We start from the raw sequence: 26,394 nt of genomic DNA on the forward strand, positions 1-26,394 counted from the left end.
ATGTATAATGCAATATAGTGCTGCTGTTAATATTTCTTTTTCTGGCTATGTATGGTTATATGTGCACTCAATTCAATTCTTCTCTCAAAAATCCTAAAGGTCGATGAAGAAGACATTAGCTCCAATTTCGAGAATTTGTTTGATTACTTAGCAGGGCAGGTGAGAAATTTACATTCACTGCTCAGATTGTTCCACTTGTCTTTTGCAACTTTAATCTTGTGCATGCCATTTGAGGAGTACTCTAGAATAGTTCAAATTAAAATTATAGAGTAAATAGAAAAGTATGTATGTGGACTTAGTGAGAGAGTAATTTTAGCAAAGCTTATGGGACCTTGAGCTTCATAAATAGGGGTATAAGAGTACAAAAGCGGGGAAGTTATGCTGAACCTTGATAAAGCTCTAATTTGGCCACAACAAGAGGCATCCAGTTGTGGTCATCACACTTTAGTAAAGATGTGAAGGTCCTTGAAAGGGTGCAGAGGGGCTTTATCAGAATAGTTCCAGCATCCTAAAACATGGAGGCACAGCCTCCAGATAATCATTTAGGACAGAAATTAGGAGAAATTGTTGCATTCAAAGGGTTGTGGATCTTTGGAATACTCTACTCCAAGGGGTTGTGGATGCTCCACCTTTGAATACATTTAAGGCTAGCATAGACAGATTTTTGATCTCTTGGGGAATTAAGGAATTGGGGAACGGGCAGGAAAATGAAGTTGAAGCCCAAGATCAGCCATGATCTTATTGAATGGCAGAGCAGGCATGATGTACCACATGGTCTACTCTTGCTCTTATTTCTTGTGTTTCACACCTTTTTTAAAAAAAAACTTTTGCTTTTCTTATGACCAAAGTGAATAACTTTACACTTCTCTACATTATGCTACATCTGCCATCTTGTTGCCTACACACTTTGCCTGTCCATAGCTGCTTGAAGTCTCTGTCTTCCCCACAGCTTTCCAAGTAGTTTTATATCATTAGCAAATTTAGATACATTACTCTATCTCTTCATCTAAGTCATTAATACAGATTGCAACCAGCTGAGGCCCCAGCACTGATCATTGTGGCATTCCGCTATTCACGGCCTGCCAGCTTGAAAAAGCTCTATTTATATCCACTCTGCTTTCTATCCGTTAACCAATCCTCTATCCATGCTAATATATTAACCCCCCCCCCCCCCCCCCCCCCCCACAACTCCATGAGCCCCTATCTTGCCTATTAAACTTTTGTGTGGTACCTTATCGAATGCCTTTTGGAAATTCCAGTATACTGCATCTACTGATTCTGCTTTATCTACCCTACTAGCCACATCCTCAAAAAACTTCAATAAATTTGTCAATAAGGATTTCCCTTTAATAGAACCATGTTGACTTGTTCTAAGGGCATTGTTAAGACTTCCTTAATAATAGATCTCAGCATTTTCCCAACAACTGATGTTAGGCTAACTGGCTGTAACTTTACTTTCTTTCTCCCTCTTTTCTTAAAAAGCAGTATAACATTTGCCAACTTCTAATCTAATGGGACTCTTCTCGAATCTAAAGAATTTTGGAAAGTCATAGCTGGCACATCCATTATCTCTGCAGGTATCTCTTTGAGAACCCTAGGGTGTTGGCCCTCAGGTCCTGGAGATTTGTCATATTTTGATCCTTTAAGTTTCTCCAAAACCTTTTCTATGTTGATATTAATTTCCTCACCTTTTTAAGTCCTTATGTTACTGTCTATTTCTTGTATGAAACTTGTGTCTGTCTTCACAGTGCAAGACACAAAATGCCTCTGCCATTTCCTCATTCCCCGTGATAATTTCTCCTGCCTCTGCCTCGAAAGGGCCAACGTTTACTTTAGCTACTCTCTTTCTTATATACTTACAAAAGCTCTTACAATCTGTTTTTATATTTCTGGCTTGTTTACTTTCATTCTATTTTTTCCCTTTTTATCAACTTCTTGGTGGGCCTTTGGTTTCTAAAACACTCCCAATCCTCAGACTTGCTACATTTTTTTGGAATTCTTTATTGCAAAATTAGGTTAAAATAGCTTATTTTAATCTAATAGCATCCTTAACTTATACTATCCTGAGTGAACCACAGATGGGTCGGTCTTGCTAAGTTTTTGTTATTAAATGCATGGCATTTTTGTTGAACATTTTGAATTGCTTTTTAAAATGTTTCCCACTATTTGTTTACATGCCATATCTTTTGATCTATTTACCTAATTAACCTTAGCCAGTTCTCCCCTCACATCTATGTAATTGGATTTGCTTAAGTTTCTTGACTGTGATTGGAATATGTCACTTTCAAGTCTACCATGGAATTGAATGATGTTATGATCACTATTTCACAGTGGATCTTTAACTATTACGCTACTAATTAACCCTGCTCCATTAGACAATACTAGATCTGAGAGAACTTTATCCCTAGTTGGTTCCACAAGGTATTTTTTCAAGAAACGGTGATGAAAACATTCTACAAACTCAGCCTCTAGACCACTCTTGCCACTTTGATTCCAGTCTGTATGAAGATTAAAGTCCCCCATAATTATTACATTTCCTATGTTACAAGCTCCAATAATTTCTTGTTTAATGCTGTACCCAATGATATAACTCCTGTTAGTGGGCGTCTAAACTACTCTCACCAGTGTGTTCTGACTCGTTATTCCTTATTTCCAACCATATGGATTCTACTTCATGATCTTCTGAGGCCAGATCCTTTTCTCACTAATGTCCTTATGTCACCCTTTATCTCACAGCTACCCCTCCTCCTTTGTCATTCTGTCTTTGTCTTTCCGAAATATTGTGTACCCTGGAATATCTATTTCCCAACCTTGATCACCTTCTAACCATGTGTCTATAATAGCAATTAGATCAAAAGCATTTACCTCTCTTTGCGCCATTAGTTCATCTATCTTATTGCAGATGCTTCATGCATTCAGATAACGAAACTTTAATTTGTTTTTTTACTTTTATTCCCTGCAATGCCATTTTGCTGATGTACAGTTTAGTTAAACTCTGTCCCTTCCTGTCCCATTCTGCTTGCCTTTACCCACATCACTATGCTGTTCTGGTGCCTCAATTTTTCTCTTTGGATTTCTAAATCTCCCTTCACCAACCAATCACTTATCTGTTTCCCTGTGACATCACACGGATCAACCCGTGTTCGGAGAAAAATCAAAAACTTCCCCAAACCTCACTGATTTATGCTCCAAAGTCTCGGTGTTCTCTCTCTCCTTGTGTTGATTTATGCTCTGTAGCAAAAGAGATTGAGGGATGATTTGATATAGCTGTACAAGATTATGACAGGTTTAGACAAAGAAAAGCTGTTCCCATTAGCTAATAAACGCTTGTAACTCTTTCGAGTACAAACACGTTTCCATCTGTTCCTATTCAGATGAAGTTACATTGTTTCATAGTTTGCCATTGTGAGATTTGAACTCTTGATACTCTTTCGAGTACAAACCTGTTTCCATCTGTTTCAGATGAAGTTACATGTTTCACAGTTTGCCATTGTGAGATTTGAACTCTTGATCTTGGGGTTACAAACCCAGTATCATAACCACTTGGCTATTTAGGCCAAGCTAAACACATTTCCATCTTTTTTTTCAGATGAAGTTTCATAGTTTGCCTTTGTGAGATTTGAACTCTTGATAGCTTTGCCATTGTGAGATTTGAACTCATGATCTTGGGGTTACAAACCCAGTACCATAACCACTTGGCTATTTAGGCCAAGCCCTTAAATGTAACTCTTTCGAGTACAAACCCGTTTCCATCTTGTTCAGATGAAGTTACATTGTTTCATCGTTTGCCATTGTGAGATTTGAACTCTTGATTTTGGGGTTACAAACCCAGTACCATAACCACTTGGCTATTTAGGCCATAAAGTTGTAACTCTTTCGAGTACAAACACGTTTCCATCTGTTCCTATTCAGATGAAGTTACATTGTTCCATAGTTTGCCATTGTGAGATTTGAACTCTTGAGCTTGGGGTTACAAACCCAGTACCATAACCACTTGGCTATTTAGGCCAAGCTCCCATTAGCTAATGGTGCAAGGGCCAGAAGACACAAATTTAGGTAAGAGATGCAAGGGATGAAAGAACTTTTTTTAACGCAGCAAGTGGTAATAACAAGTGTGGTGGAAGCAGCGATGCGCATGATTTCAAAAGGAAATTGGTTGGGGTCTAGGGAGAAATAAACTTGTAGGGCTGTGGATAGAGCAGAGGAATGGGACTGACTGGATTGCTTTACAGAGAGCCAGCATAGAATCAGTGAACTGTGCTGGTATGACTTAGAATAACTTGGAGCCAGCAAAACACACTTGGCTCTTCCCAATCTCTTTGAATTAGCCTATTTTAATGAATATTACCCTCTTAAGCTCTTCATATTTTGTCATGGCTATATTGCCCTCTTAAACTTTTCTGGTCATTTTATTTATCATAAACACAAGTGACTAAGCTAATACTTTGGACCATCATAGACATGGCTGAGTGAATTTCACACATTTTGTCAGCCCTTTATTTGAGAAGACATCCTCACCTTAGACCCACTTATAAAATGTGTCCTAAGCTCAACAGAAAACTATTTAACTAGTGTGCTGATTCCAGGCAACCAAGGACATCCAGGTACTTGGCTATCCACACTCAGCCCAATGAGGTTTACATTAAAACTAAATAAACATAAAAGTGTTAGACTAAAACTGAACTAATTTCAAAGGCATGAAAAGGCACCCAGCCATGATCTTAGGGGAAAATAGTAGATTAAACAATAGATCATCAATCAGAAATCATTCAAATATGAAACAAAATACAATTAAATGCATTACAACTATATGTAGAGAGATATTGATCGGGGCAGGAGTATCATGGTTAAGTAGACAGGTTAGAGCAAAATTGAGGTATTTATAAGTGATTATAAAATGTATAGATAAACAGCAAAAACATTTCGATGTAAATGAAAAAGGCGAGGGCTATAGAATAGTCAAAGAAGGAGAATTGTCCCTTAGAGATAAGGGAGGGCATCTTGCATTTCAGAGAAAGGGAACAGCAGAAATGCTTAAGTATTTCATATCAGCCTGAGGAGGTTGTCAAAGGACCACGACTACTGTTAAACATTAATATCTAATCCTTTAACTGTTTTAATATTAAAAAGCCACTAGACTCGGATGTTTTTCTCCAAAAAATTCAGAAACAGAAACTGTGCCAAAGAATTAGAGGATGCTGAAAAAAGAGACATGTTGTTGAAGCTTTTTGTCTTGCACACACCAGGACAGATTTTAAATCTAAAGGGAACAACAATAATACTAATATGAGGAGAGGGTGCTGATTGGCAAAAAAAAACTCTGCTGGTAGAGGCATTGCCATGGGGAATGCACCTGGGAACAGTTAACTGCTAAGCTTTTTAATTCAAATCAGGCAGGTAGACTGATCTATCAAGGCATTATTGGCAAAATGTTACATCTCTGTTCAAGAAAGAGGAAAAAGATCAGTCAGGAATTATAGGGTAATAGTATTCTCTGATATGGTAAATTTTCTGCTAGTTAACTAATTGGTAACAAGATTATATGGATTAAAATTTATCACGAGAAGAACAAAGGGAATATTAAAATGTTTTTATAAAAAGGTTTTTATAAAAAGGTATATATTAGAACTAGAAACAAGAGATTAATGGGGCAGAGACCATAACATTAATTAAAAACAAATTGGACAATTGAAAAAAAAAACAAAGAAAATCACCCCAAATATTTTCCTTTCACTTTGAGAGAAAAATTATCTTGGCACCTCCTGACTTATTTGAGTTTGGGCTGGTTTCCAGGGAGGGATATGGATATGCCAAAAATCTTTTTTTGCACTTTCAAATCCAGGATGCAGAGATTTCTGCCTTTGAGCTGCAGAGGATACTGAACAAAATTGTATCTAACCGTAAGTAATATTTTATAAATTTACACTGGTGACTGACTGTACTGGTGCTCAGATCAAGTTGTTAACTACCTGATATAATTTTCACTTGGATGAATAAAGGAATCTGGTCCTTTTTAAATGGAACTCCCATGGTGGTGCAACACAGTAGAATGCTCACCTTGATTCCCCGTGACATCATTGATGAACCACGCAGATTAAGAATCTTAGGTTCGGTCCTTAATCTGAGTTTAGTTAGCTGGCCTCAGGTGGGATGGTAATGGGATGTTAGATATGCCTCTAGGTTGGGCATTGTGTAAAATAGCCAAGATCCCTATCTGATCAGTACTTGTAGAGGACAAAAGGTTTTTTGATAAAAGCAAAAAACGGCGGATGCTGGAAATCCAAAACAAAAATACCTGGAAAAACTCAGCAGGTCTGGCAGCATCTGCGGAGAGGAACACAGTTAACGTTTTGAGTCCGTATGACTCTTCAACAGAACTAAGGAAAAATAGAAGAGAGGTGAAATATAAGCTGGTTTGTGGGGGGGCGGTGGGTGGGACAAGTAGAGCTGGATAGAGGGCCAGTGATAGGTGGAGATAGCCAAAAGATGTCATAGACAAAAGGACAAAGAGGTGTTGAAGGTGGTGATATTATCTAAGGAATGTGCTAATTAAGGGTAGAAAGCAGGACAACTAGGGCTATCTGTACCTTGCTTGTCCTGCTTTCTACCCTTAATTAGCACATTCCTTAGATAATATCACCACCTTCAACACCTCTTTGTCCTTTTGTCTATGACATCTTTTGGCTATCTCCACCTATCACTGGCCCTCTATCCAGCTCTACTTGTCCCACCCCCTTTAAACCAGCTTATATTTCACCTCTCTTCTATTTTTACTTAGTTCTGTTGAAGAGTCACACGGACTCGAAACGTTAACTGTGTTCCTCTCCGCAGATGCTGCCAGACCTGCTGAGTTTTTCCAGGTATTTTTGTTATTGAAAAGGTTTTTTGACACTGGAGAGTTGCATCAGCTAGGTAAAGCCAGTGAATTTAACTTCCTTTTCAGCTGATTGGAATGAAAGAAAATTTCCCGCATACATAGAGCACCAAGTTCTACTTTTTCCTCTGGATTTCTTTTGGATTGGTGCAATTGAGTTAACATTCTTGGTCCCAGAACACAGGTGATTAAAACAATTCCATAATGGATTTGATAAAGATATAAATGCACCAGATATTCCCTGGATTTCAACGCCCTCTGCTGAAAACCATCATCAAAGAAACCAGAGTTGGCTAGCACTTTAGGCCTTCTGGGTTTGACAGATTGCATAGAACTATAAATATTATCGCAAACTTCATTACATTGAAAGATATGGCCTCTGAAGCCTCCTGCATGGAAAAATTGTGTTCCCTTATTAATACTATTGTATAAATATTGACTTAAATTATATTTTCATTGCTTCATTCTGTAAATAATATGTACTGTTTTCTGTTTAGGTAATGACATTCAAACTGATGGTTTTAGTTTGGAAACCTGTCGAAATATAATCAGTCTATTTGATGTATCCTTTTAATAACCCTGTGTGGTGTTTCTCTCTTCCTACTTTCTCTAGATGAAATAAAATCTGAAGTTTAATTTTTGCCCTATCAGATATGAAATATTTCAGTTATAAAATGATTTGAATGTCAAATTTATTAATACCCTCTTGCCAATCAGGTGAGCTGTATCCAGGTTATTGATCCCTCTGCCAAGGGGAAAAGTTCCTTCCTATCTTACCCTATTTATGCCCTTCATAATTTTATACACCTCAATCATGTCCCCCCATAATCTCCTCTGTTCCAGGGAAAATAACCCCAGACTATCAAATCTCTCTCCATAACAAAAACTCTCCAGCCCAGGCAACATCCTGGTAAATCTCCTCTGCACACTCTCTGGTGCAATCACATCCTCCCTATAATGCAGATTCCAGAACTGCACGCAGTACTCAGTGGCTTAATCAGTGTTTTATACAGTTCGAGCATAACCTCCCTGCTCTTATATTTTATGCCTTGGCTAATAAAGACAAGTATCCCATATGCTTTCTTAACCACCTTATCTACCTGTCCCACTACATTAAGGGACCAGTGGATATGCATACCAAGGTCCCTCAGATCCTCGGTATTTCCCAGGGTCCCACCATTCATCAAGTTTGTTTGTCCTGCCCAAGTGCATCACCCCACACTTATCTCGATTAAATTCCATTTGCCACTGAGCAGCCCATCTGACCAGCCCGTCTATATCCTCTATAAGCTAAGACTATCCTCCTCACTATTTACCACCCCACCAATTTTCGTGTCACCCTCGAACTTACTGATCAACCCTCCTACGTTCAAGTTTAAATCATTTATATATACCACAAATAGCAAGGGACCCAACACCGATCCCTGTGGAACCCCACTGGACACAGGCATCCAGTCATAAAAACAACCCTCGAATATCACCCTCTGCTTCCTGCCACTCAGCCAATTCCGGATCCAATTTGCCAAATTACCTTGGATCCCGTGAGCTCTTACCTTCGTTATCAGTCTCCCATGCGGGACCTTATCAAAAGCCTTGCTGAAATCCAAGTAGACTATGTCAATTGCATTGCCCTCATTTACATACCTGGCCACATCTTCGAAAAATTCAATCAAATTGGTCAGACATGACCTTCCCTTAACAAAACAATGCCCACTGTCCTTGATTAATCCCTGCCTCTCCAAATGTAGATTAATTCTGTCCCTCAGAATTATTTCCAATAGTTCCCCCACCACTGAGGTTAGACTGACTGGCCTGTAATTCCCTGCTTTATCCCTTCCTCCCTTCTTGAATAACGGTACCACATTGGCTGTCCTCCAGTCCTCTGGCACATCTTCTGTGGCCAGAGAGGTATTGAAAATTATTGCCAGCGCCCCTGCTATCTCTTCCCTTGCCTCACTCAATAGCCTGTGATACATTGCACCTGGGCCTGGAGGTTTATCTACTTTTAAGCCTGTCAGACCACTTAGAACCACCTTCCTTTCTATGCTAATTTCTTTAATTATATCACAGTCCTTCTGCCTGATTTCCATACCCACATCGTCCCTCTCACTTGTGAACACCGACACAAAGTATTCATTTAGAACTCTACCTACTTCTTCTGGCTCCACACACAAATTACCACTATGGTCCTTAATGGGCCCTATTCTTTCCCCAGTTATCCTATTACTCTTAATGTACTTGTAAAATAACTTTGGATTTTCCTTTATTTTACCTGCTAATGTTTTTTTTATGCCCCCTTTTTGCTCTCCTAATTTACTTAAAGTTTCCCCCCTACACATTCTATATTCCACTAGGGCTTCCACTGTTTTGAGCCCTTGGTATCTGCCATAAGCCTCCCTTTTTTTCTTTATCCAATCCTGCATGTCCTTCGACATCCAGGGTTCCCTGGATTTGTTGGTTCCACCCTTTGTCTTTGAATCAGCTGTTAAATAGTGTTTAAGAGCAGTATATGGTTTCAGGTTTTTTTTTAACCTCACTTACTTCCTTGGGGAAATGCCTTCTGTTCGCCTGCTACCTCTGCCAGATGACCAGGTAGAGGTTGTGAAATGACTGCAAGAGAAACCATGTCCTATCATTGTCATGTGCTGGTGAAGCAACATGTTTGGGGCACATATTCTATCAATGACATATTTCTATGTAGTTTTCCTGAATGAGAATTGTAAAACAGAAGGATCGATCTGGAAAAATTGGACTAGTGGAATTCAAGGTATTTTGGAACAAATTACAGAAGTTACTGGTAAGTGTAAATGTTTTCTGATTGAAGTCAGCCCCCCGCCAGATTTCCTGTTCTCAGATCGACAAGCTGCCTTTTAAGGAGTGTGTTTTGCATGGGCATGTCATCGGATTAATTTAAATGAGTCCGACAGCATCTGCGGAGAGGAATACAGTTGACATTTCAAGTCCGTATGACTGTTCATCAGAACTAAGAAAATAGAGAAATAAGGTGAAATATAAGCTGGTAAAGGGGCATGGGACAGGTAGAGCTGGATAGGGGGCCAGTGATAGGTGGAGGCAAAGAAGAGATTGTCATAGACAAAAGGACAAAGGGGTGTTGACAGCGGTGATATTATCTAAGGAATGTGCTAATGGGGACATTAAGGATAGCAAGCAGGACAAGCTAATGGCGGATGGCCCTAGTAGGGGTGGGGTGGGGGGAAGGGATCGAAATGGGCTCAAAGGTGGAGATAACACAATAGATCAAAATAAATTTAAAATTGGTGGGAAAAGAAGAATTTTTTCTTTAAATTATAAATTATTGGAAAAGGGATCGGAAAGGGGGTGTGGATGGAGGAGAGAGTTCATGATCTGAAATTGTTGAACTCAATATCAAGTCTGGAAGGCTGTAAAGTGCCTAGTCGGAAGAGGAGATGCTGTTCCTCCAGTTTGCTTTGAGCTTCATTGGAACATTGCAGCAGGCCAAGGACAGACGTGGGCATGAGAGCAGGGTGGGGTGTTGAAATGGCTGATCCCCCTTTTTCCAATAATTTATCATTTTAAAAAATATATTTTTCTCTTCCCACCTATTTTTAAATTAATTTTGATCTAGTGTTTTAGCTCCACCTTTGAGCCCATTTCAACATCCCCCCCCCCCCAACCCATCCCTACTAGGGCCATCTGCCATTAGCTTGTCCTGCTTGCTACCCTTAATGTCCCCATTAGCACATTCTTTAGATAATATCACTACCGTCAACATCCCTTCATCCTTTTGTCTATGACATCTTTGGCAATCTCCTTTGCCTCCACCTATCACCGGCCCCCTATCCAGCTCTTCCTGTCTCCCCCCCCCCCCCCCCCCCCCCCCCCCCCACCAGCTTATATTTTCACCTCATTTCTCTATTTCCTTAGTTCTGATGAACAGTCTTACGGACTCGAAACGTCAACTGTATTCCTCTCCACAGATGCTGTCAGACCTGCTGAGTTTTTCCAGGTACTTTTGTTTTTGTCTAGATTTCCAGCATCCGCAGTATTTTGGTTTTAATTTAAATGAGGCCCAACCAGGACACCGCACTGACTCCATCGGAATGGGAGACTGTATACATAGCTGCTGTCTGTCCAATTAATGCTCTATATGAAAATCAACTCCAAGACATAGTTAACTTTTGTAAAGAATTGTTAAAAGTGTGATATGTGCACCCCCTGCTGGCCACATGGAATGACATTTAAAGAAGCCTATCAAATCTGTAAACCAGCAATTTTGACTGAGAGGTGTGTGTAGAGCTTACGACATCCATGGGAGAGAGCAGGTTTTTCCAATTGATTGAAAGTTAAGTTTTAATGAGAAAGTACTGTTTTATGAAAGTTATCATGTTGCATATGAACTGTAGCTTTTACCTGGCCTGCCTACCCAACCTGGTGCATCTCCTACCATAATTTTAACTGTTATTCTTTAGCCCTTCTGATTTAGAGTAGGAAATCCAGAGAATTTTTTTTCAAGATTTAGAATTCCTTAAATCTTTTTCTTTTCCTCCATGTAGAACATCTTCAAGAAGATGGATGCTGATAATTCTGGTACCATGAGTTCACATGAAATGCGAGTGGCACTTGAAGCAGCAGGTAATATTTGAAGGATTCATCTGGCCCAGCCAATAATACCACACCAAACTGGATTTGGAAAGTTAGTTATTGATTCAATGTATACTTAGCTTATTTAAGAACACAAGACATTGCAGAAACCAAAAGAAAAGGTTTTTAGACCCAAAAAGATTATCCTTCTTGTCTCATCAACCTGCTTTATTACTATCACTTTCAGACATTTCCTAACTAGTCCTAGCCTACCTTTTCCTTTTGCTGCCCTATTTTTAGGTGACGTTCCTACCGACAGGAGCAGAATTTGGGGAGGGATTTGGTTGACTGGATCGGTATTTAATGTTCCACCATAATAATTTGGCTAACAACAGAAGTACCCACCCAAAAATGGTGTAGGTGGGGATGGGGATTTCTTAAAAGGAGGTGGTAATGATATTGTGATATCATGCATCCCATTTTCCATCTTTATTGTCTTGTTTAATACTACCTAGCTAAGGTCACCCCACTAAAGAAGGATACACCTGTCTTCGAGGGAGTGCAATGAAGGTTCACTAGACTGACTTCTGGGATGAGGAGATTTTCCTATGAGGAACGATTGAATTGACTAAGCCTATATCCTCTAGAATTTAGGAGAATGAACGGTAATCTAATTGAAGTATGTAAATTACTTAAAGGGTTTTTCAGGGTAGCTGCTGAGGTGTTTCTCCAGCTGGGGAGTCCAGAACTAGAGGTCACAGTCTCAGAATAATGGATCAGCCATTTAGGAGAGAGGTGGAGAAATGTCTTTGCTTAATTCACTTGGTATTCTTTACCCCAGAGAGCTGTGGATGCTCAGTCATTGAGTATATTCTGGTTCAAGATTGGCAGATTTTTGAATTAAATCTGATGAAAATGAAATGAAGGGATTTGAGGATAAAGTGGGAAAGTGTAATCGACCTAATATTAGACAAGATCTGATTGAATTGTGGTGTTGGCTTGAGGGACTGAATGACCTATTTTTTATGTACACAGATATAAAATGGGTATGCAACTTTGCAGAGGAAAAGGTGGTTAATTTAAAGTGTTTAGCAGCTATGTAAAAGGATTCACAGAAAGCTGATCTATATTGGAACTTTCCTTTGCGACCTTACACCATTACCCTCAGTGACAATGCCATTTTTCTTTCCCCATCTGTCCCCCTCTAAAGTGTGTATAATGGGTTTCCCATTGGGAATGCCCTTGTGCATTTGTTTCTTGGAGGAAGAACATAGGAACAGGAGTAGCCCATTCAACTTCATGAGCCTGTAACAACTCTCAATTTTATATTTATTTACCTGCTCACGGATGCTCAGTTTGGGTTCCGTCAAGGCTACTCAGCTCCTGACCTCATTACAGTCTTAGTCCAGATATGGACAAAAGAGCTGAACTCAAGGTGAGGTGAGAGTGACTGGCCTTGACAGCAAGGCCACATTTGAGTGTGGCATCAAGGAGCTCTTGTAAAACTGGAAGTCAGAGGGAATCAGGGGGACATCTCTCCACTGATTGGAGTCATATGTAGCATAAAGGAATATGGTTGTTGTTGGAGGTCAGTCATCTCAGTCCCAGGACATTGCAGCTGGAGTTCCTCTGGGTAGTGTCCTAGGACCAACCATCTTCAGCTGCTTCATAAGTGCCTCCATCGTAAGGTCGGAATTGGAGATGTTCACTGGTGACTGCACAATGTTCAGCACCATTCACGACTCCTCTGATAAAGTAGTATGTGTCCATCTTCAGCAAGACCTGGATAACATTCAGGCTTGGGCTAACAAGTGGCAAGTAACATTTGTGCCAGGCAATGACCATCTCCAACAAAAGAGAATCTACCCATCACCCCTTGACATTCAACGCCATTACCATTGCTGAATCCCTCACCATCAACATCCTGGCGGTTACCATTGACCAGAAATTGAACTGGACCAGCTGTATAAATACAAAGGCTGCAAAAGTAGGTCAGAGGCTAGGAATTCTGTGGTGAGTAACTCACCTGCTGACTCCCCAAAGCCTGTCCACTATCTAATGAAGTTCAAGTCAGGAGCGTGATGGAATACTCTCCACTTGTCTAGATAAGCAGGAAGCTTGACACCATCCAAGACAAACCAGCCCATTTGATTAGCACCTATCCACCACTTTCAGCATTCACTCCCTCTTCTACCATTGACACATTGTGGCAGCTGTGTGTACTACCTACAAGATGCAGAGCAGCAACTTGCCAAGACTCCTTCGACAGCACCTTCTGAACCTGCTTATCAAAGGACAAGGGGAGAAGATTCATGGGAACACCACCTGCAAGTTCCCCTTCAGGCTACACACCATCCTGACATGGAACTATATCACTGTTCCTTCATTGTTGCTGGGTCAAAATCCTAGAACTCCCTTCCTAACAGCACTGTGGGTATACCTACACCACATGGCCTTCAACAGTTCAAGGTGGCAGCTAACCATCGCCTTTTCAAGGGCAGTTAGGGATGGGCAAGAAAATGCTGGCTTAGCCAGCAACACCCACACTCTGAAAGAATAAATAAAAACAAAATGTACTTTTTCTACAAATGCTACCATCTCCAAATCTTTCTTTTACAAGATCAACTCTTACAGATCCTATTCATGCTACCTTCCCATAGTGTCACGACAATGGGAAATTGTGACTGAGTGATCAGCCTTTACCAGCTAACCAAAAACATACTGAACTGTTTAAAAGAGGTCTTTCTTTAAAAAGACAAGATAAAGCATTGACTAAAGGTGGCTGCCACAAGTCACCTGATGTCTGAAAATGGAAATTGATCACTAAACTATTATATGGATTGCATTGCACACATGCCCTGACATAATTGCTCATGGAATGTCATGCTAGGGGGTGTCAAGGCCCACTTCAAAAAGTAACTAACAACAATGGGGAACTGCTAGCCAGCTGTGGAGGATAGAAAGAACCCCATCTGCTGTTGGTTTCTACTATCTTGAAATGTCAAAAGTTTCTGAGATGAAACATTAAAACATGATTACTTGTTCTACAACAATGACTACAGCAGACATGGTAATCAAATTCCTTTGGAATAGACAGCGAGCGGGACTTTTAAGAACTGGGTTTGCCAGGCAGAGGAACCTGAAGGAACAGTAAAGATTGTGTGTGTATATGTTTGTGTATGTGTGTGTCTTGCACTCTCTTTCCCCACCTCCTGGGAATAAGCGCAGCACCCGGTTGAAGATATCAGTGTACCCAAGACCTACCAATGAATTGAGATCTTGTATCATCTTCTACCTCTACCTGCTCCAAGGAACCAGATAACTTAAATCAGCTGCAATGTTTAATAATCTACGCCTCAAAAACTTATAACTGTATTTTCTTAATTTTTATTTGGACTCTAACTTTCCTTACTTCTGATACCTGTGTATGTGATGCTGCGTCTTTTATTATTTCTTCTCATGTTTAGTGCCAGATAAACTTGTTCGTTCTTTGACTTAAAAATGCCACCTTGATGGGCACCTTATTGTTCACTGCATGGATAGTAAAAAAAAAACACTTGGATTTGAAAAAGGCATCCACAGGAAAAAATTTTAAAATCTTTGTTGTGACCAACTGAGGAGGCTAAATGGAGGGAAGCCAGTTCACTCCTCCTCACCTGGTCATAACAATAGTCCAATTCCAAACCTTGCCAAAACAATGTCTGCATGCCTTAACAACTTTGATGCATTCATAATTGTACAAAGGTAAGAAAAATGTGCACACACACAATGGGTTGCTAATAAAATTAGCAATTGTATTTATATATACTTTTGTTTATCTCCCCAGGTTTCACTCTGAACAGTGCGTTGTTTCAGATCCTTGCTGCCCGTTACGCAGATGCTAACCTTCTCATTGATTTTGATAACTTTGTTGGCTCTTTGATCCGTCTGGAAACCATGTTCAGTAAGTTAATATTCAAAATGGATTGTGTTACATTAAAGTCCCAAACTCAATAAGCATTTTGGGACCCCCGTTCCACTGGCGAAAAATATAGCAGGGTGGAACTTTCATCCCTGGAGATTGACATGCAGCTTCTGACAAATCACAGGGATAGATCACTTGAATACTGAGGTTAAGTGGCTCTTGCCTCTAAGGGTGTATTGGAGGTGTTTGTCCCAACATCAATAGGAAAATCAGAGTGGCACCATCACACTCGAGGGCAGAATGGAGGTTGGTGATGGCTGAAAAATAGTGACGGATAAATTTTTAACATGTTAATGATCATCGTTGGAGAGGGCAACTCGGGCTGACAGCATATTGGATGGAATTCAAAAAGTAGCACAAACTCCTTAAGGCACACCCCAAACATCATTCATCAGCAATATATACTTGGTCTCTTCTTCTGGATGTGCCACATCAAGAAGGTCTACTCCCTAGCCAGAGTCTAAACAGGGAGGTAACCCTGGATTCGGCCCTAATTCTGGCCCTGTCGAAGGTATTTAGCCCTCCCCAGCTTCTTGAATCTTGGCTCATTTGGGCTTGTCCAATAGAAATTGGTTGAATTTAATTTGGGAACTTGAGAACTTATAGAAAATTAATAAAGTTGGTTAAGCACAAAATGTCAATGGAAAGGCAGATCTGGCACAATGTAGAATGGGTAGCCAATCAAATATAGTCTGTTTTATGTCCCTGCTGAAGTTGAAGTTTCGGCATATAACTTTAATATGTCTCAATCCCACTTACCATCTTGTTATACTATGCCCTCAATTCATGGTTCCAGTAATTAACTACATAAAATGATTTTAAAAGTACATTTTGAACCATTAGTTGATCCACTATTGTGATTAATAGACAGTGGGCACAATTTTACGCCAGTGGGATTTTACGGTCCCGCCCCCAACACAACAGGGGTCTAAAATTCTGCCCAGTGGGTCTGCAAGGTTGGGAGATATGGCTGCCAAGTGTCTGGCCTACAACGCAATACCACCTGCCCATGTGGCTTTCAGTACAGCTCTATGCTTGTGCCTTGGATTGGACACTTCTCTCATCAGTGCACCCACAAAGTAAATTCCTCTCAATTTGATTGGTGATGCAGTGGAGCAGATAATATGGCCCACGCTAGTGGTGTTCAAACACTGCCTGCGTTACAGACAAGTGAGTTGGCCTCACTGATAATGCAAGATGAACTCATTTATGTTTTCTACTGTTCTGAGCATGTTTCTTGTGACATGCCAGAAACACACCGCCCACAATTTAGGGCACCAGAAGTCTTTGCCTACAATTGAACAAGCAGCCAATTTCCCATTGGGAGGGGGCATTTAAGTGTGCACAAGATAATGCGGGTAGAGATGGTAATTTCAGTCTCACCTTTCGGCACTCATTTGTCCCATGGTCCTTATTTTTGGGGGGGGTGGGGGGGGTAAGGAGCAAGTCAGTTTGTGCACACTGCCTTTAGAAGTTGCAGAGCTGCGATCGCTATACCTACTAATACAGGGAGTGGTCATGTAATATGGTTCACATCAGGTGCCAACTGTTTGAGATTGTTACCCTCTGTATTTCTTTCAGTTGGTACAAGTGTGCAGCCCTCATGTAATTTCTTAAATTTACATAGAAATATTGGTGAAGGTTCCATTTCAAATGTATTTATTGAAGAATTCGTGTCATTTTGCTACTGTGTTCAGTTACAACTTTGCAGAATTACCTCTTCTCTAAAAAGATACTGAAACATCCAACTGTTTCAAAAAATGCAAAAAGATGTCCAACCCTCAGTGATAGAAATAAGAAACGAGATTTGGGTTTGAAACATCCTTATTCTTGTTCTTGCTTTTTCAGGAATATTCAAACAATTAGATCAGGATGGTGAGGGATATGCAGAGCTGGATCTATTTCAGGTATGTATTTGTTGCTGCAAGAGAAGCTATACATATTCTAACTATTCTTTAACATATATTCCGTGTTTCCCGACAGATGCAATGAGAATGAACGGGTTCAGTATTTCAGCTCTAAAATTCTTGGGGAGGCATAGGTGGCAGTGGGATGCACACTGGCAACAACACGAGCCTCATCAAAAATCTTGCATCAGGCCATTTTGAATACTGTAGGAAGACAACCACACAGCTTCCTGCTGCTTTTTGGGTGCTCACTGAAGCAACAAGGGTGGAGGGATCAGATGGATGGCAGCTCCAGAATCAAATTAAAAATGGTTTCATGTCCTCTAGCTGCTGCTGCAAATCTGTTTTGAATATACTGCCACCTACAAATCCTGCAATCTTGGGATGCTTCATTCCAATTTGCATCTGGGGCCATGTCAGGTTTGCACACCAGCTTCCACAGTATTGACATGCAGGTTGAGCATCCTATGTTGATAGATGGCAATAAACATCTATTAAAAAGGACATTGGTTTTCAACAGTTTTTTTCCCCATTTCTCAACTGTGCCCCACCCTCCAACCAATCCCCATTATGACTGAGAACCTTAGATTTCTCAATTTCCTCCATTGACTGTGTAGATGAGGAAACCAAAAAAGATGCTATCCAGATCAGATTGCCTTCAAGATGCTTTGTACCCAGTCACCACATCCATATCTGCAGAGAAGAAACATGTCTCTCTCTCTCGTAAATGAATAATGCTTTTAGAGGTCCATCTTCCCAAAGAAAGCTAGAACAGATCAACTTTGATGTATATGTGTGTGAATGTTTGACTAATTCTAATATCCTTGTATAAACATCAGTCATGATATCTAGTGTATTGGCAATAAAAAGCACGTAAGGAGGTTCAACTCTATCCCCACCCACATAAAAGAACCCATGTAATCTGATTGATGACATCTTGGGTGGATTCAGCTAACCATCTACAAATCTTTACACACCTCCTTGACAATGAACATGGAAAGTTGTCTGAGCCAGATAATTAGTCCACACAGCTATGTGCATACTGTATGGATACCTAGAACTATCATGCAGCAGAGGGCTTGCAGATGCAGTGAAAGTAATGGGCAGTTGTGGCATGAAGCTTGGCTTCATGTGCATTGCTAATCTTTGAGGATGCTCCTGTGGAGTAGCACTGAGGGCAACCATCCTTGTAGCAACTTCATGCAGCACAATCTTCAACATGAGCTCGTGGAATTTTTTTTTCTCTCTCTCTCTCTCTCAACTGCATAAACAAGCTGATGCCTTAATTCCTTTTGCTTTATCTTCTTGAAACTTTGCCTCCAATTGACACATCCTAATAATTTTGTCTCAACTTTTCTTTCTCATTATCTGTCTGCTTTTAGATTGTTATGCCAATGAAATGACCACAGAAATTGGGCATAAATTTTCATTTCAATTTGTCAAATGTGCTGAATTGGGGAAGGGGTTTAAAACCTTGCTCTAAGGTGGTTACTTATTTAGAATGTTAAGTACACATTAAAATGAAAGTTAAGAGCTCTTGGAGTTCTTTTGGCTCAAACATATGGTCTCCCTAGTTTGTGTAGTCTGAAATTCATTTATAATTGTCTGATTTTTCTCTTAACAGTGGTTGAATTTGATGCTAAACTGAAGTGATGCTCAGCTGCAAGAAGCCAGACCTTGGTCAATCAACAGATGCTTTCCCCAAACATCTTTCATGCTATAAAGGAAAAATGGGAACTAATTTAGCTTGTTAGGTATCATGAATGCATATGGAGTGAGGGAATAGGTTTGTTTGTTTTCCTTTAGTGTATTGCTGTCCTGTGCTTTGATGAATAATTTGGGTGGTTAAATAACTACCAATCAGAACTTCTGTTCCTAAAAGATATTTTAATCTATATATAGTGCACTGGTTTGCATTGCTAAGTCCCCATTTTTTATTAAAATTGTGTCTTTTAAAACCGTCCATGTCCAGATAGAGAATCAGGATTGTGATTTGAGATGACATGTCATATTTTAAAATGAAAATATAATATTCAAACTAGTGAGCTTTAAATGAGAATTGTTTGATTTCTGTTCTGTGGCTAAAATTAGTAGATGTAATGTTGCTCAAAGAATGGTGCCTAAAACTGTTTAATTTCTCAGTTAAATAGTACATTTATTTTATATAATTGACAAGGATGCTGGATGGTTTTGGTTGCTTAATACGTATCTGGAAATTAAACAATGTGGGTAACTTTGGCATGGTTTATTTCTTTTGTCTTTTTATGGAACTTATTATTAATATGCTGTCCATCCCCATAGATACCAATTGAGGTGTAATTATGCTGAATCTCCACCAACAAAATTTACTTAGTTGTCAATTTTCCTTATGTAACTTGCCAAAGGGAAATATTAATCCATTCCGACAAAAACAAGGCAGGCATGACACCCTCCACCTTTACAACAGAGTTCATTTATGAATGAGATATGTGCCTGACTAATTGGGGTCCAAAAAAGAACCCAATGGCATTGTAATGGCCAACTGAGCAGGATGCCCACAGGGAATTTTTGCCTCCTTATAGCATCTTTTACAACTTCATCTTAGTCATTTTAAATGAACTATTTAATGCAGCCAGTAGCATCAGTTTATCTTGAAAAAGGAAATAAAAACACACTTTGTATTCATTGCTGGGGTTTAAAGATTTTAATACCAGATAACTAAAGTTGTACAATTCAGTAAAATGGTTAGTAATTGGATACAGAATTGTAACTTGATGTTACTAGCTTTCTTTTAAACCCTCATTGACTACTATGAGGTATTTTTAAACATTTTATAGCAGAAACACCAAAATACAAATAAATACATATAGTAAAAGATACCAATTGCTGTGAGATGCACACATTCTACATCAACAGTGTTTAATGAAGTGATATGTGACACTGTTGTCTGTATGAAAGGAGCAATGCTATTGATGGGAAACACATTTGCAAATTGCAGTATTTGAAATTACATTATACACAAACAAAAGAACTACTACCATATATTGCCATAAAGTCTTATCACTAACCCCATTTTCCCAATGGAGTCTGTAATGTTGTTTAAAAGGAGAAGATAATTAGTTAAAAGTTATCCATACTTGTTTTCTTTATGGAAGGTGCCATATTTCTCTTCAGATAAATCTAAACTCTTTTGTAGAGCTGAGTCTTATTAGTACAGAGTGTGTCATGGAAGTGTAATCAAGCTGCTTCTTCTTTGCTGAAGAGCCATCACTATGGGTAAAGCATGAGCTCGCTTTTAAGATTCTGCGGGAAGGTGAGAAGACTTGCGGACAGAAAGACCTCCCATGGAATGGAAAATTTTTCTGTCTCAAACATACAAGAAAAATATTTCTTACACTATGAACAATTCAAACACTCAATCAGGTGCACCTTTTCTTTGTCACATGCAGAAGCAAGGTTTTGTGTAAATTCAAGTCAAGCACAGAAAAGGCAAGGACTCAACTTTGAAAACAACATGCCACCTTCTCCTTTAAAACAAAATTAGCAAAACGTAGTGACAGTATCAAAGAAGCACCATCTACCATAACTTAAGGGTTGAAGTTGTCAGTTTACACATACAAGGTGTCTCAGTGCCTCAAGTACTGCACACCTTTGCTCAAACGATACAGCAAAAAAGAACACACTAAGCCAGTGTACTTTAACCATGACATGGAAAGAAATTCAGCCTTCAAAATATACAGCCCCTTTTCAATTCACACATATGCAAAAATAATTTTTTCTGTACATTTCTACTAAACATTACAAAATGAAGCTAGAGAAGTGTACAAAACCAAATGTTCAACTCACTATATTCTTGGAATACAATAAAGATTGTTTTTCTATTTTAATTCTGATGCTGAAATGTTACTATAGTTAGAGTCAATATTTAAAAGGATATAAAAATATGTTGATAGCCAAACATTAATGATTTCAAGTTCCAAAATAAATGTGTATTGTATGAAAGGTCATTGAAGTTCTATTTACCTCATAACAGTGGCCATAGAATTACATGGTAGAATGAGTTATAATCAGGCTTTGGTAGTGGTCATTGGTCAAGAACAACCCTTCAGGGTACAACACTTTTTAAAAACAAATCCACAAACGAACAAGGCTTCAAAATTCTTCAAAATGAATACATTTTTGAGATAAATTTCAGTTCCAGGCTTTACAATATGTATTCCTGTTCACCTCAGCAGATTTCTTTCCATATGGAACATTTAAAAATGCACAATTATACTACTGTAACTTCAATTATATAAATGTGCTCTAGAACTGCATACTGGCAATGGTAAAAGATTGTGGTGTGAAAATGGAAAACAAATCTTTGTTTTTCCCTAAAGGAGCAAAAAAATCAATTTCATAAAATTTATTCTATTAACTGAGTACCAAAATAACTAATTCTGGCCTCTTGAGTATTCCCTATTTTAATTGCTGCACCGTGGGTGGCTATGTGTCAGTTGCCTGCGCTCTAAGCTTTACTACAACTCTGTTTCTTCACCTTGCTTTCTTCCTTAAAGATGCTCCTTAAACCTGACCTCTGACTAAAGAGGTTTGTTTTGGTCATCTGACTTAATGGCCTGGATCTTCCATGAAGTGGCAATCATCATTGGATTGCCACTCCTCTCGAACTTTCCAATGCCCTGACAGTGCTCCGCATTTCTGGTGGCGTCTTTAGGAATGCAGAGCACACAGTCCCATTGTCGCATGGGGGGGACAGGGGACAAGCCAGCCTTCTTTTTATGGCTCTAGCTGCCATAAAGAAAGTTTAAACGTTCAGTGTGAATGTTAGGGAATGGGTGAGCGGATGAATTGAGTGAATTCGCACAGTGGATAGGTGGGTGAAGTGAGTGAGTAAGGTAGTAGGTCAGAAGGGGGTCAGTTCTGTAGCTACCAAGGAGTTAGACCAGGATTTTCCTGCCTAACATTTCTTGAGTATGTCCAAAGTCTCTGACTCTAACTCAGAGACAGAGGGCCCTGGGGAACTGCCCATTAGAACTTCAAACTTCCTGGGTAATTCTCACGTAGGTCAGCACGTCGGTGCTTCTACTGGGTGCTGACATGCATTTTGGGTCATAAGGTCGGTCTTCGACAAACTGGAGACCAGAAGGTGTGGGTTGATATTTCGTTAAGTAGCCCAGCGTCATATTTTGTTTTATAATGCTCCTGTGAAGCACCTTGGGACATTTTATCATGTTAAAGGCGCTATATAAGTTGTTGTTGTTACAGCTAATCATTATCAGTGTTAGACATGTTTTTTTTTAAAGGATCAGGAAGTGAGTGTAATGCAAGTGCTACACATACTACTTGCAAGGATGGCAAAATCCAATCAAAAAATCCTGCATCTATTTCAAACATTAAAGGGTAGAAATTGGTACAAGTTATTCCTATCTTTTGGCATAAAAAAGGCACAAAACATATCAATTTAGTCTAAGTCCAATTTGTGTAGGCATTGGTCCTTCCCTTATTTTAGACAGCCCTAGCCCCTTGAAAACATGTTAATGTAAGGGCCTAATGTGTTTAGAAGAACCACATTTCAAAATTAATTCTTAATGAATGGGTTAGGTATTGGATATAACATGCTCAGGATTCTGCAGGCAGCCAACTAAAAGTAAGTTTAAGAAAAATTAAATAAAATCTTTCCTGTGGAGCCAAAATGAGCTGGAGTGCTTTCCCCAACGACACAGTTGTTATCCCTTCGTCACACCCAGCTCATTGACTGCTCCTTCTTTCCTCCCAGGTCTTACCTGAGGGTTACTGCCAGCAAAGGAGGCAGTACAATAATGTTTCGCTCCATCAGGTGAGTTCCTGTGAAGGTGCAACCAGCATCAGCAGCTCACACAACTATTCAGCTGAGGCCTGAAGGCCAATTTCCTTTCAATCCTTGGACCTCTTGATTAAGGGGCATACTGGATCCACAAATGGGCCTAGGCTAACTTCTACCCTCAAGATTACAGCTATTAAATAATATTTTCTGTTCTGTAGACACATCTTGCAAACAGCACAAAGTTAACAAATGTCAGCTATCACTTATCCATAATATGTGCTCAACTTCTCAATAGTTTAATAGCACCCACCTAAATGGCCAATATATTTCATAACTGTCCAGCCCACTAAAAATATCCTTGCAGATGGGTAGTTCCAAACCAGCAACCTTTAGCCAGAGAAGTCTATCAAAGTGGAAATACTGAGACCACCAGATTCAAATCTTGGAATTGCTAAAAATATTAAAGTGGACAGGTACAGAAAAAAATTATATGTCTAATGGAATATGATACTTTATCACAAGGGGGCTGAAAATCAAAAGGGTTGAAGTTATACTGCAGTGTATACATAAGGTTCTAGTTAGACCAAATCTCAAGTACAACATTCCTTTCTGGACAGCGCAACTCAGGAAAGGATTAAATTATGAGGGCAGATTGCATTGACTAGGCTTTATTTCTTAAATGTAGGATGATTAAGGGGTGATCTGATCAAGGTGTTTAGAATTAAACGATTTGATAGATAGAAACGTTTGCAAAGGGAACCCAGAACAAAGGACATAACCTTAAAATTAGAGTTAGTCCATTCAGGGGTGGTGCAGGAAGGGCTCCCTCACACACTGATGGAAATCTGCAACTTTCCCACAAAAGGCTTTTGAGGCTAGGTCAGTTGAACATTTTGAAACTGAGATTCATGGATTTTTGATAGGTAGAGGTATGAATGGATATGGAACCAAAGTGGGTAAATGGAGTTGAGATACAAATCAACCATGGTCTAACTGAATGACATATACAGCAATAGGCTTGAGGGACTGAATGCATACTCCTGTTCCTATGTAAACTACATCAAGGTTTAGATATTTGAGGTATCCTTTTTTTAAGATGAGAATTTTCTACCATTTATTTTGACACACATTGTACCCGGCAGTACAATTACTATGAAAAAATGTTATTTTCTGCTGTTTTCACATATTGTTTCCATTACAAGACAGTACTTCACCTTTGTATTTTGAAATGGAAAATACAAAATGATGCTTTTTATTTTTAATGGTGCAAGAAAAATCTGAGCTGCAAAACCTGGAGCTTTTATTCATCCACAGCTAACAGCACTCAACCTCCTAGTTGACACAACAACCAACATGGTTAAAAACTGGAGATTTATACCTGAATAATTTTAATTATTATTTATCATTAGGCAAGAAAGATGGAAAGTGGTAAACTAATCAATGTGTGAGGAGTCTACAGCAAACACAGAGGTATGGGGCAATTTCCAACTCAAATCACAAACACTTTTTGTGCAATGTTTAATAAGTCTTATAGAAACAGAGTTAAATAGCTAACAACCCAGAACTCCGAAAACAGGGAAACAAAAGCCATTTGAACCATAATGGCATGAATATTTTCTTCACAAACTTTTCATAGGCTATGAGGAGAAATAAACGCTCAATATTAAATAAAAACTGCCAAATGCTTAGGAATAATTCTTAAATGTATTAATATACAGGATGCTTTAGTTTTACTGTGCTAAATTGGCAGCTAAATATTTTTCAGTGACAAAAAGGAAAACTGAAGTAAAATGAATTTAAAACTAAATGTCGGATTACAACATAAATACTTTGGACTGCAAATTATTACAAAGCATATTTCAAAAGGCTACATTTCATTTTAACCCTTTCAACAACTCATTGGGTTTCCTGAAAAGTTCAAAATACTACTGGCTGCGCTCATCATAGTCAAATACAAATTAATATGTAGAAATCAAATTAGAAATTAAATTCTTCATTACAGGAAGCAGATTTAATATAGTCTGTGACACAAACAGGTTTAAAGAAGATAAATTGTAGTGTCATCCTCAAAAATACTGCTATGTTTAACTTGTGTCAGATTAAGTTAGTGAAAGTGTTAAAAAAAATAAGCATTGACATAGTTCAACTATACCTAACTTCCAAAACTTTGGATCCATGTTTTGGAATGTGCAATACAATAGTTACAAGAGAAAGAGAAAGATGCCCAGATGAAAATCATTGTCGTTTAGTTACTAGAAATAGTTACAAACTAAGCCAAGGGCATTAATGCTTCAACTTTCTATTGTCCTACATGGAACTTTTAATGCAAGGGTCCAATTCTTTGCTGACTGAGCATCTCATTTCAGTCTCTTCAAAAGGTTCATCGTAAAACTGAGCTTTATTCATACCATCAAATGGCCTAACAGTTCCTGGGCATAACAAAAACAGAATTACCTGGAAAAACTCAGCTGAGTTTTTCCAGGTAATTCTGTTTTTGTTTTGGATTTCCAGCATCCGCAGTTTTTTGTTTTTAGTTCCTGGGTATAGTTTAGCACCCTTCCAAAGATAACAATTGTAATACAAATACTGTGCTTAAACAAAAAGCGGAAGAGGGGAAACAAAAGAAGCCAGCGGATTTTGTGCCAAACCATCTGTGCTTTTATCTATGTTAAGGCCCTTAATAGGTTCTAAATCTACATCAATAAGTCCTTTAAAATGCACTGAAATAAACAGTCCATTGTCAAAAAACCTTCAGTTCACCATTTGTGTTAGGTGATCATTAACACTGAACAACAAAAATCACTCACTTCATTACAGAAGCATTCATTGTGTCCATTGAATTTTCCTTCATTTAAGCTTGGAGACCACTATTTTATTGCAGACATTCTGTTGGATTTGAATTGGTACAGCTACCTTCAAAAATGTATAAAGGTTTATAGTCTTTATCTGTAGTGTTTTCACATAAGTACTTTATGCCAGACTTCGCTGTCTTGGTTTAATCCTTGGATAAAGCTGTAAAGTAGAGAGCAAATTGAGAGCTTTGGATTGCAGAAGGCTATGATAATTAAAGGTCAACTTTCAGAGAGTTCCCCTAATTGTATATTGCCTAATGTGGTACTGAGCCATATAGAACAGTTTTAACTCCACACAGCAGCATTGGAAACGTCATAGCTGGCCCATGTCCCTGGGTTGATTTTGGAGGCTCATGGAACAATGATCAGCAAGTGCCAGTGGCTTCAGGAAGGATAAAGAAAGAAAACTAAAGGAAAAAGTACTTTCACAAGCTTAATTTCAATCCCAGTTT

The 26,394-nt window shown here is 39.0% G+C and overlaps 2 protein-coding genes across 2 annotated transcripts in view; one reads left to right on the forward strand and one right to left on the reverse strand.

Moving 5' to 3' along the window:
• Positions 1-19,545, forward strand: part of LOC121272175 (calpain-2 catalytic subunit-like) — an 81,294-nt gene extending 61,749 nt beyond the window's left edge. Inside the window, exons 14-21 of the mRNA XM_041178681.1 lie at positions 100-159; positions 5,843-5,900; positions 7,372-7,436; positions 9,603-9,671; positions 11,410-11,488; positions 15,264-15,380; positions 17,250-17,308; positions 18,933-19,545. Coding sequence (XP_041034615.1) covers positions 100-159; positions 5,843-5,900; positions 7,372-7,436; positions 9,603-9,671; positions 11,410-11,488; positions 15,264-15,380; positions 17,250-17,308; positions 18,933-18,956 — 531 coding nt within the window. The 3' untranslated portion in view covers positions 18,957-19,545. The remainder of the gene's footprint in view (positions 1-99; positions 160-5,842; positions 5,901-7,371; positions 7,437-9,602; positions 9,672-11,409; positions 11,489-15,263; positions 15,381-17,249; positions 17,309-18,932) is intronic.
• Positions 19,546-19,976: 431 nt separating this feature from the next.
• Positions 19,977-26,394, reverse strand: part of LOC121272162 (apoptosis-stimulating of p53 protein 2-like) — a 98,762-nt gene continuing 92,344 nt past the window's right edge. The window contains exon 18 of the mRNA XM_041178672.1: positions 19,977-26,102. Coding sequence (XP_041034606.1) covers positions 26,061-26,102 — 42 coding nt within the window. The 3' untranslated portion in view covers positions 19,977-26,060. The remainder of the gene's footprint in view (positions 26,103-26,394) is intronic.

This window comes from Carcharodon carcharias, chromosome 2 (genome assembly GCF_017639515.1).
Source record: "Carcharodon carcharias isolate sCarCar2 chromosome 2, sCarCar2.pri, whole genome shotgun sequence".
In the NCBI taxonomy this organism is placed as follows: Eukaryota; Metazoa; Chordata; class Chondrichthyes; order Lamniformes; family Lamnidae; genus Carcharodon; species Carcharodon carcharias.